General features: G+C 51.4%; 1 protein-coding gene across 4 annotated transcripts in view; it reads right to left on the bottom strand.

Moving 5' to 3' along the window:
* MTCL1 (microtubule crosslinking factor 1) overlaps positions 1-4,265 on the bottom strand; it is a 112,474-nt gene extending 108,209 nt beyond the window's left edge. For 2 of the 4 annotated variants that reach the window (XM_018039582.1, XM_018039584.1), the window contains exon 1: positions 2,878-4,263. In XM_018039582.1, the coding sequence (XP_017895071.1) occupies positions 2,878-3,930 (1,053 nt within the window). In that variant the 5' untranslated portion in view covers positions 3,931-4,263. Of the gene's footprint in view, positions 1-2,877 lie in introns of all 4 variants that reach the window. The other 2 variants (XM_018039583.1, XM_018039581.1) reach the window with 2 other exon arrangements.

Below are 13,712 nucleotides of genomic sequence, written 5' to 3'. Positions count from 1 at the left end.
AAATGGCAACCCACTCCAGTATTCTTGCCTGGAAAACTCCATGGACAGAGGAGCCTGGCGGGCTATAGTCCATTGGGTTGCAAAGAGTCAGAGACAATTTAGCGACTAAACAATAACAACATCTAGTCACCGTGGTACCTTGTGATGGCAGTATGACTCAAGGATGGCCCCATTCAGCTTCACACAACAGAGGCAGGCGCTTCTCTGTTGACAGCTGATTTTTGGAAAAAGACAGCAGTCTGGCCAAAAAACAAAATTCCACTCGAATTTCCCAATCAATAACACATCATCCTTAGTTTTCTGCTTGATTACTCTCAGGTCATTCATCTCAGTAACTTGAGTTTCATACAATAATGGTGACAGAAATGACTTAGGAAAGCCTGTAATACTTGTGGTCACCATCCTCCAGAATATATCAAAGTAAAATTTCTGGGTGGAGTCTCCCACTTCTAATCTCCAGAATCCTATGCAATATCCCCTAAGGAAGGAGTAGGTCAGGGACTAATTTATCTGCCATCTAAAAAAAAAAACAAAAACAAAACACTGGCGCATGCTCTAAAACCCGTGTGCAAAAGCAGGCTTATAGCAAAGGTCATTGCTCTGTGAGGTCAGGGATCCTCCCAGCCCGATTCCACACATGTGGGCAGGCTCACTGACCTTTAGAAAAGTCTAGCAGGACTGTTCTCTTTCATCCCCAAATTGAATGATTGTCACTTAAGCTACTGAAGAGCCAACCATGTAACTCACACATGTGTTTGTGATCAGCCTTATGTCCCAGCCTCCCCAGACTGCCTCTGCCTCTTCTCTCCTGCTGTCAGAGGAACCACTGGGAGATGGACTTGGGTCGGAAACGTTCGGCCATGACCGCCACAGGAAATGGCAACTGACATTTCCCACAAATTAAACACTGCCGGGGGGGGTCTGTGGGATCCCGAACAGTCCAGTGGAGAGGTGCTCACTGTGGCCCTTTGGCCTAAAAAGAGAGGTTCCCCAGAAAAGCTAAATGCTGGGTATGGCCCAAGCTAATAAGACAACTCAATGGCAGGTGTGGCTCTTCTCAGCCTTGGAGGAAACAAGGATGCAGCCTGGAGCTGGGAGAGAACAGAGGTCTGGAGGCCGGGGAAATACCAGCTGCATCACTTACTACCTGGGTGACCTTGGACACGTAGGTACGTCTTCTCGGATCTCAGCATCCTTGTCAGTGAAATTAGGGTTGTGATAAATACAACAAAGATACCCTATGTTGTGAGATTTGCTGAAATATCAAACACATCAGAGCAGACTCCAGGGTCACACCTACTTCCTTTACTGAGAATCCAACGACGTGAAAAAAATAAAATAAAGCAAATAACCAGCCACCTGCGTGAGCCCTGAAATGACGCTGAACTGCCTGCCTTGAGATCAGATGTCAAGAGAAACATCTATTTGCACTGAAGCTACAAAACTCAAAGATGGTCTTTCTCATCCTCAGGGAGCTTACCTCCAGGGCAGATTTACAAAAGCCCTGGTTTCACAACAGAGTAACGCTAATACCGTGGCCCTTTCTCTTCCATACTCTCCCATTTCACTCTGTTGTCTATTACATAAGAGTCGGTGACCAGAGCAAATGTACTACTGGAAACATTTCATTCGGAGTCCCCATCTGCTCTCTTTTCCCACAGCGATCCTCCTCTGCCTCTTTGAACAGGATAAAACCACCATAGGGGCTCAGTGGGTTAGAGCAGCCTCTACGGCTTGGGTATAGGAACACTCCTCAGTCCACTGCTCTGATCCCAGCTTAATTCCGCAGATCACCTCCACGAACCTTAAAAGCCCACATCCTTGTCCCACCAGCCACCCGGCACCTCCATCAGGGAGAGTCAGCCTTTGCTGAGAAAATGGGGAGAATCACAAAACGCACTGATGGAGGAGGGCCGCTGCTTTTGGGAGGAGATATATATTTAACCATCTTAACAGAAGGAGATTTACACGGTGGAGCTGTTGACTAACCTGAGCCTCACAATAAATTAAGACAGATGCATTCAGTACCACCCTTCTTGCTTTGGAGTCACCCAGCGTGCCCTGACCTCCCCACCCGACACAGTCTAAATCCTCTTTTCTGCAGCGCCTGCTCTCCTCCTCCTCCTGGAAAACATGGAGTCAGACTTGTGCCCCAAAGCTACCAAGACCCAGAAGCCACTCAGAGCAGGCCGCGCCGCAAAACGCTCGATGCGACCGCAGAGGCTGCGAGTCCCTCGAAAGAGAGGGCGCGAGTGGCCTCTCCTGACACGGAAAAACCGGCTGGTGGACGCGTGCAAAGGACCGGCCAGCGAGACAGCGTGGTCTCCCCACCCAGGCCGCGCTCAAGGGACTCCTGAGCCGTAGGTTTTTCACTAAAAGCGGCGTGACCCGGCTGTCTGCGCCCGGGGGAGACTCGGAGAGCACCTGGCCTTCTTAACTGCGGGAAAAGGGGAAGGTGAGTCTGCATCCTCCGAGACCCGCACTCGGCCCACTGGGTCCCGCTCAGAATTTCTCGGCTGGGGACAATCCGCGCCCACAGGTGAGGGGGCAGGGGGTCGACTGCGTCTCCAAAAAGCAGTCACAGCCGCCTCTCTAGTTAACACAGCATCAACTGGGGCAGAGGCATCCGCGGGAAGACGCGAGACTTTCTAAAATCAAGCTAAGTGGGTGGAGAAGCGGCTGGACCCACAGGTCTCGCTGCTCCTTCCACAAGTTTGGCTCAAGTTCCCAGCGCCCGGCGTGTCGGGCGCAGGAAAGTGACTGGCACCGGGAGGAAGCGCTTTCGGGGCCGGGACGCCGGTGCTCGCGGGTCCCCGCCCGCACTCAGACCTGCGGACGCCGCCGGGACACCTGCGGCAGGGCGGGCAGGCCGCGCACCTTGAGATAGTCGTTCTCCGAGCGCAGCTCCTCCATCTCCCGCAGCAGTTCCTCCTCCTCCGCTGCCGGGACCAGCCGGTGCTGCTCGTCCGGCCCGTGCTCCCTGGGGGTCCCGGGACACGTTCGCTCCGGCGGAGCGCGCCCCGCGACATCCTCCACCACGCCCGGCCCCGGCGACGCCGAGGGGACCCCGCTGGGGCTGTTCCGACCCCCAAGGCAGGCGGCGGGGGGCGCGGCGAGGAGTCCCGAGGGCTCGGGGCTGTCTGGCGGCGCCCCTCGAGTTGGGGGGCTGGTCGTGGGGGCTCCTCGCAGAGGTTCCCGGTCGCTGGAGCCGGTGCCGGACTCGGCGTCGCTACTGGCGGCGGGGAGCAGGCGTTGCTCGTCTGAAAGAGGGTCGGAGGGGCAGTCGGAGAGATCGGAGCTGCTGTCTGTGTGGCTGATGCGTGAGCCGGGGGCCGGGGAGCCGGCGGCGGAAGTCACGGCGAGGATCACAGAGGGGACGGCGACGGCGGGGAGCCGGGGCCCGGCGGCGCGGGCGGGGACCGCTCCGGAGGCGCGTTTGGCTCTGCGGCCCTTGGCAGCGGCGGGCGGCGGCTCGGCCCCGGGCGGTGGCTTCCCTACCCGGGGCAGCGGCTCGGCGGGCGCCGCGCGTGCCACCCTCCTGGGGCCCGGAGCGGCCTTAGCGCCGCCCGCTGCCCTGGCCCCGGCGCCCGGCGGCGGCTTGTCCTTCGCGCCCGGGGCGCCGCCGCTCCGCCGGGAGAGGCGGCCGGGCGCGGCCGGGGGCCCCGGTGAGGGCGGCGCCTTGCCCGCGAGGCTGGGAGAGCGCGGGGCGGCGGGGGCCGGGGCTCGGCCCGAGGAGGGGGCGGCCTGGACGGGGGCCGCAGGCCGGCCGTGCAGGTCCTTGAGAAACGGTCTGGCTGGTGAGGGCGCGCGGTGCAGCCGTCTCCGTTCCGCCAGCGGGTGGAGGTGGTGGTGGTGGCGGTGGTGCTGGCCGGGCGGCTGCGGCTTTGCGTCCTGGGCGCCGCCGCCCGCGGGGCCGTTCAGCGTCTCCATGGCCGGGGCCCGGGCCGCGAGCAGCAGCTCGGGCGGCGGATGCTCCGGGCGGCGGCGGCGGCGTGCAGCCTCCCCGCGCGCCCGCTCATCACTGTCCGCCAGCCCCGCCCGGTCTGCGCCCCGCGCTCCCGCGCGGCCGCCGGCCCCGCACCCCGGCCCCGAGGATCCCTGCGGGGTTCGCCGCCTTCTCCGGCTCTCCCCGGGCCGAAGTCACCGGTGCTCGCGTTCTCCCGGCGCGGTGGCTCCCAGTCTCTCGCATCCCCGGCAAGCGGCGCGCCAGGCTCGCACACCAGCCCGAGTCCGGCGGCGGCGCTGGCTGCGCGCTCCCCGCTCCAGCGCCCTGCTCCCCGCCCACGGCCCGCCCTGCTCCCCGCCCGCCTCGGCCCGTGTCCTCCCCCCGCCGCCCTCCGCCGCCGGGTGCGCATGCCCCGCCTCCCGCCAGCCGGCGCGGCGGTGGGGGCGGGGTTGCGCTCCCTGGCGGCGCACGGTGTGCAGGCCCCCAACCCTCTCCGCCTGGGACCCTCGTGCTTGTGGGGGCTCAGGGGACAGTGTGGGAGCTGGGGGAGGGAGGAAGGGGGCAGGCGCAGAGGCGAGGTCGGGGTGGGAGGAGGCTGGAGGCGGGGGAGGCGGCCGGTGTGCCCTCTGAGGGGTGCGCCTCGGGGTGCCGGCGTGGAACAATGCCCCCCACCCCCCCGCCACAGGCCCCTGCATCGAGCCCGGCCTCCCAGGGCCTCCGAGTTCTGCCCCGCCGGAGCTGGGCCGAAGTCCACACTGCTTTGAAGACTGGTGTGACCACCGCCCCCCACCCCAAGCGCCGCAGCGCCCTATCGCGTCCGAAGGCGCACGGGGCTCCACAGTTGGCACCCAGTGGCCTCTGGAGCCCCAGGGAAGAGCCGCTGTCCGACGCAGCTCACCGAGCTCCGGGTCAGTAAGGGAACTCACGTGTAGTGTCGGCTGCGAGCCAGGCCCTAGTAGACGCCCCACAGGCATTGTTTCATTTCACCCTCGGAACAAGCCCGACTCTGAACTTCTGTCTTCTTGAAGGACGAGGCGTGGGCGCGGGAGGTGAGGTCAGTGCAGTGGCCCGTGCACACTGGCCCGGACTCACACCCACCCTGCACGCCCACCCCTCGGAGAATGAGGCCGGTAGGCCACTGGAGAGTTATCGTGGGCCACTGACCTTTCCAAACCTCTGTTCCTGCCCCTGTACAATTAGAAAGTACCTCCATCTGAGTGTGGGGTCTGATCAAGGATGAGAAAACACTGTCAACTGTAAAGTGCTTTTCAATATCAGTGAGTGCAGGTTTTGTCCCAGGTGTTGGATTGTAATAGAGAAAAACCTTCCTGTTCTATTACAAGTTAATCACTAAAGGCATGTTGCTATGAGCTTAAGTTATAATGGCTTGCCCATCTCTGGGAACCCCACCTGCCAGGGAATGAGATTCAGGCTCCAGCACCTTTGTTAAGCTCCCAGAAGATTCCCTGGCCAGGCCCCACCTGTCAATGGCTGCTGGAAGGAAGAGATTAACACTCCTCCCTCCAGAGTTGGGCCAGAAACTGGTCTCTATCCCCTCCCCTTTTTAGTATTAAAAAAGTCTGAATCCTAACTTGGGGGAGATGGCTCTTTGGGACAGTAGGCCATTGACTTCTGGGGCTGCCAGCTCTTCACTATTCCTTGTGCCAACAGCTCATCTCTGGACTTACTGGCTTGTCAGGCGGTGAGCAGAGTGAGCTGGGACTCAGTAACAGGATGATGGGTAAATATCCAGGGAATAAGGATCAGTCTGCCAGTCTAGCTGGAGGCAAAGGCAGGCAGTGCTTACAAGTTGCTGGGGTGGGCAGGGACCCTGAGCCCAGATAAGCGCCCAGGATATGTAAGTGAGTGCCCAGGATGTGTGCAGGGCAGAGGTTGTAGGTAAGACGACCCTTAGGGTGGATGGGACCAACTGTCCCATGGGGAATTTGGGTGTTATTCTCAATGCGGGGAGCTGCTGGAAGATGCTGAAAGTGAAAGAAAGTCAAAGTGTTGATCGGTCAGTCATGTCTGACTCTTTGTCACCGCATGGACCTAGCCTTCCAGGCTCCCCTGTCCATGGAATTCTCCAGGCAAGAATACTGGAGTGGGCAGCCATTCTCTTCTCCAGGGGATCTTCCTAACCAAGGGATCAAACCTGGGTCTCCTGCATTGTACGCAGATTCTTTATCATCTGAGCCACTGGGGGAATCTCTGCTTAGAAGGATCCCAGCAGCCAGGAGAGGGAGGCAGGTGACAGGGAGTAGTTAGTGGCTGGGGCCCAAAGTACAGATGAGGGCAGTGGTAATGGCAATAGGGAAAAAAGGGGACAGACCTGTGAAGAGAAAGGAAAAACAACCTGTAAGGGAAAAGAATCTGAAAAAGAATCTATCTGTATAACCGAATCTCCATGATGTACACCTGACACTAACACGACACTGTAAATCGACTATACTCCAATAATATATATACATTAAAAACAAATGCAAAAAAAAAAAGAAAAGAAAACTAGACTCCAAAGTCTGTGATCTTAAACTTAAATCACCTTACTTAGCCACCTCCTTCAAAAAATGCAGGATGAAGTCATCATTGATGCAATAGCTATGAAGACCACAGTCATCTATCATGGGGTATTTGCAGAAAATTGACACAGGCGGTGACAACACTGAAAAAGGCTGACGGCGCCCTGCCCCCACGCCGGTCCCGCCAGCGGTCCCCAGAGGGCGCTCTAACGCTCCCGGCTGCAGGTGGTTTGATCCTCACAAAGTGGCCCCTGTCAGTCCTCCTGGCGCTCAGCCGCCTTGAACTCTGGGACCTTCTCCTCCACCTTCTTGCAGACACCCAGACGTTTCCAACACCCTCCTTTTTCTCGGGAATTATATCCAAGACTCAGCGCAAGCTTGCCAGCTCCTCACACCACATCTAATCTTGCTAAGGGCCAGCTCAAAATGTTGCAGTCAGCTAGTTTTCCAAAAATATCAGCCAGCTTTGTCGCCTGCTTCCTTTCCCTCAGGTAATAAGTCAAACTTCGTCCTCTGAACGATGAGCCTGGCAACTGTTTCCACTGGACACTGGCGAGGAGGAATGCTGTCTCTGTTCCTAGAAGGCAGTGCGTTACAGGTGCACACGGACACCTGCTTGAATCATGAATATTTTTAAAGTCACAGGTGATTTTGAAATAATGTTTTCTTCTTGTTAATCAAGTTAGTCTAAAGGCATCAGGGGTTTGCTATTTAAAGGAGCCTTTAAAGCACTTTGCTCTGGAATGAGTGGTCACTCAGTTGTGTCCGACTCTGCGACCTCACAGACTGTAGCCCGCCAGGCTCCTCTGCCTGCGGGATTCTCCAGGCAAGAACACTGGAGTGGGGTTGCCATTTCCTCCTCTGGGGGCTCTTTCTGACCCAGGGAAGGGACCTGCATCTCCTGCATTGGCTGGCAGATTCTTGACCATCTGAGCCACCAATATCAGTGGAATAATCTCCAATACCTTAAAATGTAAGCAAAGCAAACTTGGAGTGAGAGAATTCTAGTCTGTTTGCAGAGTTATATAAAGTGGAATAAAATATTTTTTGACTCATAGAGGGGAAAACATACAACTGCCTGTGGCCAACAGTCACCCGAAGAACATCTGTAACCTCAAAACCTTGACCACAGCACTTACCTCTTTTCCAGTTTTTGCCTCTTATTTTAACACAAAGGCACATTCAGAATATGAATTCATCTGATCTAAGTCTGAAAAAGTAGCCTCTTTAAAAAGAGTGAAAAGAAGAAACTTAACAGAAGGGGCTATTTTTTTGGCATTTCAGGAATGTTGAGGTTGAAAAGGGACAATGGGAAATCAGCGGGCCCACTTGGGGGTCCCGGTGTGTCCCAGCACCCCAGATGCCCCTGCAGGGTTACAGCCAAAATGCCACATGGGGCTTGATGTGGGCTAGCCCTACAGGGGCCCCCAGACCTCTTCACATGACCAGACTGGCCCTTGTGTGTGGCGTGGTGGTTCCTGATGACTTCTGAGGCCCATAAACCCTGAGGACATCAGAGTCTCCTGGGGAGTTTGTTATAAATGTAGGTTCTGTGGCCACAGGCCCTGGAGCTCTGATTGAGAAAGTGTGGTGTGGAGCCTGAGATCCAAACTTTTAACAAATTCCTTTGATGCAGATGACCCTCTGACCACACCTGAGAAGCCCCAAGTTAGTTTCTAACACAGCTCCACGCTTGTCAATTGCACTTCCTCCTGGTTCCAGGTGAAAGTCCTTCTGAAGCTGGTGGGAGATTCTGGCTGATAAGAGAGGCAAAGACCACGATGAAGGCTTGGGCAGTTAAGCTCCAACTGTAGACAATGTGCAGTGTCCAGGCCTGTCCTAGACCCAGAGAGAGTCTTGAGGTGGTAGGCATCCCTCTGATCTGAGAGCCCAGAGCGAGGAGCTACATGCAGGGGGAAGGAGGCTGTTTGCTCCTGAGCAGTGGTTCTTCATGAGGAGGGAGTTCCCTGGTGGAGTATCTGGGAAGTTTGTTGTGGTATTTTTTGTTATTGCAAAAATTGGATCGGGAGCACGAGTTGACTTTCTGAGGGGAGTCGGGATGCTGTATGTTTTGCAATATTCCCAGAGAACTGCCCCCTCCCCTAACCATCACTGCACAACCTCCCAAAGTCCTCCTGAAACGTTCACAAAGGTTAAAAAAAAAAAAAAACTACTTAGTCCAGGCTGGCTGCTGTGACAGAATTTCACAGACTAGGGGCTTGTAAGTAACAGACATTTGCTTCTCACCTTTTGCAGGTTGCAAGTCTGAGCTCGAGATGCCAGCAAAGTCAAGTTCTGGGGAGAGCCCATCATCTTTTTGAGTCCTCACCCGGAGAAGGGGCAAGGGATCTCTCTGGGGCCTTGTCTATAAGAACCCTAATCCCAACCCTGCAGCCTCCACCATCTTGAGCTAATCACCGCCCAAAGGCCCCACCTCCTAACACCATCCACCTCAGGCACTAGAATTTGACATGAGGTTTAGTGGGACCTGGGCTTTCCTGATAGCTCAGTTGGTATCTACCTGCAATCCCTGGGTTGGGAAGATCCTCTGGAGAAGGGATAAGCTACCCACTCCAGTATTCTTGGGCTTCCCTTGTGGCTCAGCTGGTGAAGAATCCGCCTGCAATGTGAGAGTCCTGGGTTCGATCCCTGGGTTGGGAAGATCCCCTGGAGAAGGGAAAGGCTACCCACTCCAGTATTCTGGCCTGAAGAATTACATGGACTGTATAGAGTCGGATCCGACAAAGAATCGGATATGACAGAGCAACTTTCACTTTCACTTTGGGGGGAGCCAACATTCAACCTATAGCACTGCTTCACACCTAAACACACTTTCACATATAAGGCAGTGTTTTTTGTGTTGTTTTAGTATTCATATATACTTAAAAAAATAATTTTAATTATTTGTTTTTGGCTGTGCCGGGTCTCTGCTGCATGCAGGCTTCTCAGGCAGCGGCCTCTCTTGTCGTGGAGCACATGCTCAGGGCGTGCAGGCGTCAGTAGTTGTTACTCACTAGTTGGGCTCACTAGTTGTAGTGTGCAGGCTTAGATGTGCCATGCATGTGGAATCTTCCTGGACCAGGGATTGAACCTGTGTCCCCTGCATTGCAAGGTGTTTTCTTAACCACTGGACCACCAGGGAAGCCCCAATATATACTTTTTTTTCCCCAAAAGGCATGCAGCTGCAATAGAAATCAAGACTAGACTGCATTTTATTTGGAGGTTTACAATGAGGTTTTCATCTTTGATCATTTCATCAGCAATGGCAGTGCCACTCAAATTATTTGAATCATCAATACAACACACCTGTATTTGCATTTTAGCAGTTGTCTCTATGCATAAGATCTAAGTACTTCTTTGTATATATTTTCTAGTGTATTTGTAACCTTTATATGTTGAACACCTGAAGCTTAAAGACAAAAAGCAGTATTTACTTAAATCATAAATTTATAAAAATTTTTGACATCTTATATAAGAAAATGTCTATGATATTACTTTTAAGTGGTACTATTTCCCTTAGGGCATTCATTCTCAAATTTTAGAATGTGGAATAACCACCTAGTAAGTTTGTTTAAAGGCTTCACTGGTAGCTCAGTGGTAAAGAATCTGCCTTCAATGCAGGAGATGTGGGTTCAGTCCCTGGGATGGGAAGGTACCCTGGAGGAGGAAATGGCTACCCACTCCAGTATTCTTCCCTGGAGAATCCCATGGACAGAGGAGCCTGGTGGGCTATAACCCACGAGGTCGCAAAGAATCGGACACAACTTCACAACTGAACAACAACTATGTTGAAATACATATTTTAAATAACTTTCCTCTTATTTCTCTTTTATATTACTATAGTGAATTATATTTATTTTTAAAAATACATATTTCGGGAAGAGATTTCACACTGACTCTTTCACAAAAGTAAAGGACATTTGTAAGAGCAAGCTAGGCAACGTGCTGAGACTTCTGAAGAGAAAGAGCTGAGCTATTGTGGAGGGTGCCCCCTCGTGGTGAGTTCTGGGATGGCACCTCTTCCCCGCAGGAAGAAAATTGCAGAATCTAGGTGTCCCCTCCAAGCAGAGAGGAAGAGGAGGTTGGTGATTCTAAGACATGTCCTTTAAATGAAGGAAGCAGTATTCCCTTATGCATGCTTGCTACACTTGAAAAAAAATCTGATTCCTTTCCTCTTACAACATAACTGCTAAAATTTGTAAAATTATTTTTTAATGATTGTGAGATTCTCAGCTTGATGTCCACTGAAAATATATTGCTGAAAAAAAGGAAAGTTCAGAACTTCCCTGACAACCCAGTGGGTAAGACTCTGTACTTCCAATATAGGGACACGGGTTCAATCGTTGGCCAGGGAACTAAGTTCCTGCATGCCACATGGTGCCACCAAAATAATAATAATAGTGAATAAGTAAATGAAAACTGATCAAAGTATCTTTCCTGATTGGGAAAATTAATGACTTACATTGTCACCCCTTTAGTTTAGAATGTTGCTCATTTCCTCATGCAGATTTTTAAATGTAAGGCATATCTTGTTTCATTGTAATTAACCATTGTTTATTTACCTACTTAAAGAGTTACAACCTTTCAAAACAGAAATGGAGATATGCCAATAACGACTTTCCTCTTGCTGATTCGAGCATTTCAGCCCAACTTCAATGCTCATCGTTTCATACGAAATAAGAGTAGTTTCACATGGAAAGCAGAAATGGAACAGGCGTGTGTAGGTTTCATAGCAGATAGTGCTTATGGGATAAATTTCCTGACTAATCCAGGAGACAGAACCCTGTGTGAGATCACACGTGCAAGGGACTTCCCTGGCCGTCCAGTGGTCAGGACTCTGAGCTTTCACTGCCAGTGACCCAGGTTCAGCCCCTGGTTGTGGAACTAACAGCCCACATGGAAAAAAAAATCACATACAAGGTATATTTTTTATTTTTTGGCCACGCTACACAGCCTGTGGGATCTTCTTTCCCCAACCAGGGATCCCTGCATTGGAACTGTGGAGTCTTAACCACTGGGCTGCCGGTGAAGTCTCCAAAATACATTTTAATGATTAATTCTATATAAAATTACTGTCAAGCACATCTTAGGAATGAAGATACAGAACATTGTGGGTTTGCCTGGTCACAGTGGTTTGTTCAGTTACTTTGGACAAAAGAATTCAGTCTTCCTGGGCCTTTGAGACAAAATCTATAAAATTAGAGAGTTGACCTGAAGCTTTACGTATGTACCTAAGGACTGGGGTAAACTTTTCAGTGCCATTTTAATTATCAACATGGGATTATCCATAGGAAACTGTAAGTCACCTCTGTTGATTCTCAGAAAAAATATACAAATTAATTTTCATGGAATAATAATATAATTAAAGCATGGAATAAATATGACAAATGTTAGACATGTTCCTGATTACCCTACTGCAGCAGTTTTTAAGTGATTCACAGTCTTATTCCTTAGGATAAGTCCATTTCATATTTCCCTCTTTAAAAATTTAAATAACAGGATTTAGGAATTTGAGGGCTTCCCTGGTGGTTCAGTGGTAAAGACCCCATCTGCAGTGTAGGAGATGCAGGTTTGATCCCCGGGTCAGGAAGATCTCCTGGAGAAAGGGATGACAACCTGCTCCAGGATTCTTGCCTGGGAAATAACATGAACAGAGGAGCCTAGTAGGCTATGGTCCATGGGGGTCACAAAGAGCTGGACAAGACTTACTGACTGAACAACAACAAACAAGGAATTTGAGCTCAGAGAGAGGCCTTAGGAAGCACTGCAATCCTCTCGCTCATTAGCCGCTATCTAGAAATCCCCATGCCTGGTATCCACTGGCTGCAGTTCCAAAGCAGGCCTCCTTTCCATAGTTAAGAGGTTCATAACTATATTTATGGTGATTATATAACTTATCATCCAGAGCGTAGAATATTTGACAGTGAATGGGGACATTTATGAATTACATGAGGCAACAGACATGAACCGGACCCAGGCAGGTGGCTCAGGCTATCGAGTTGCCTGTGGGTAACATCCATTCCTCAAGGTAAGAATGTCTCCAGATCGGATCAGACTGACTCATGTTTACATCCACCAATGCTAAGAAAACAGGAACTCTTCACACCGTTTATCTCTTTTTAAAAAGATAATCGGGAGAGAAGCCCATTCAAGAATCTGCATAGCCTGCCCATAGCCTGTATATACTCAATCATTCAGAGATTACAAAGATTGGCACAACACTGTAAATCAACTATACTTCGATTAAAAAAAAAACAAAGCAAAGATTATCATTGAACACCTTCTAAAATGCTAGTCTAAAATGCTAGGCTGGGAATCGTAGGGATGAAAAAAAGTGGCATCTGCCTTTATGGGGCTCAGCATCTCATATAGAGAATGTTATGAGGAGGAGGAAAGCTGTCCGGGTACCTGAGCCAGCCTCTAGATCACCTCGGCCTCCAGGTTCTTCGGATCTGGCCTAGCTCTCAAAGCCGAGCCCTGTCATCTCCTGTTAAACACAGAGTGTCACAGAACCTCACCATCAGAGAAGACCACTCTGGGACCGAGAAGAATCAAGACAAGATCACTCTGTAGTCTGTCTGAACATAGATGAAAGCATGAACATTACCTAAACCATGGAAATGACCAAATACTTCTTTCTCCCAGCTATACGACCTGCTGCTTCTTACCAGTTACAGCCTCTGTCCTGCTCAAGTGGTCCCTCCTTCCAGGTAAGATTTATTAAGATACACAATTATAGAATTGCCCCCACTTCTTGACAGCATCTGATCCACAGCAAAGCCCCACCTTGTTGGACCCTCCCCAAGTCATCCAACAAGGGTCAGAATCAATATCCTACTGAGGACTCCCCATGGTACCCACCCTTCCACTGCCATAGCTGATAAACCCAACAATAAACCAGCCACGGTGTGTGAGCTCCTGGTGAGTTGATAATTATGACTGTCTGCACAAGGCAAGGAATCCAGATGAAAGTGAACATACCAGCCGTTCTCTGTTTTTGCAAATACATCAATGTGTGAAACAGTTTTTGTGATTTAAGAGGCCTTGTCTCTCCTTGAAGAAGACTGCATACATATAGAAAAAAACATTATCAATATATATAAAGGCTGTACATCTTCTGAGCAGCTAAATCTGCTTACTCATTGCCCAGATTGAAGCCTATTTTGGAGATGAAGAGAATGTCTTTTAGTTCTACATGTCTTTTGAGAATGTCTTTTGTTCCACAGGGAAGCAAGGATGTCATCTTT

This window comes from Capra hircus, chromosome 24 (genome assembly GCF_001704415.2).
Source record: "Capra hircus breed San Clemente chromosome 24, ASM170441v1, whole genome shotgun sequence".
Classification (NCBI taxonomy): Eukaryota; Metazoa; Chordata; class Mammalia; order Artiodactyla; family Bovidae; genus Capra; species Capra hircus.
This window is presented reverse-complemented; position numbering and strand designations above follow the sequence as displayed.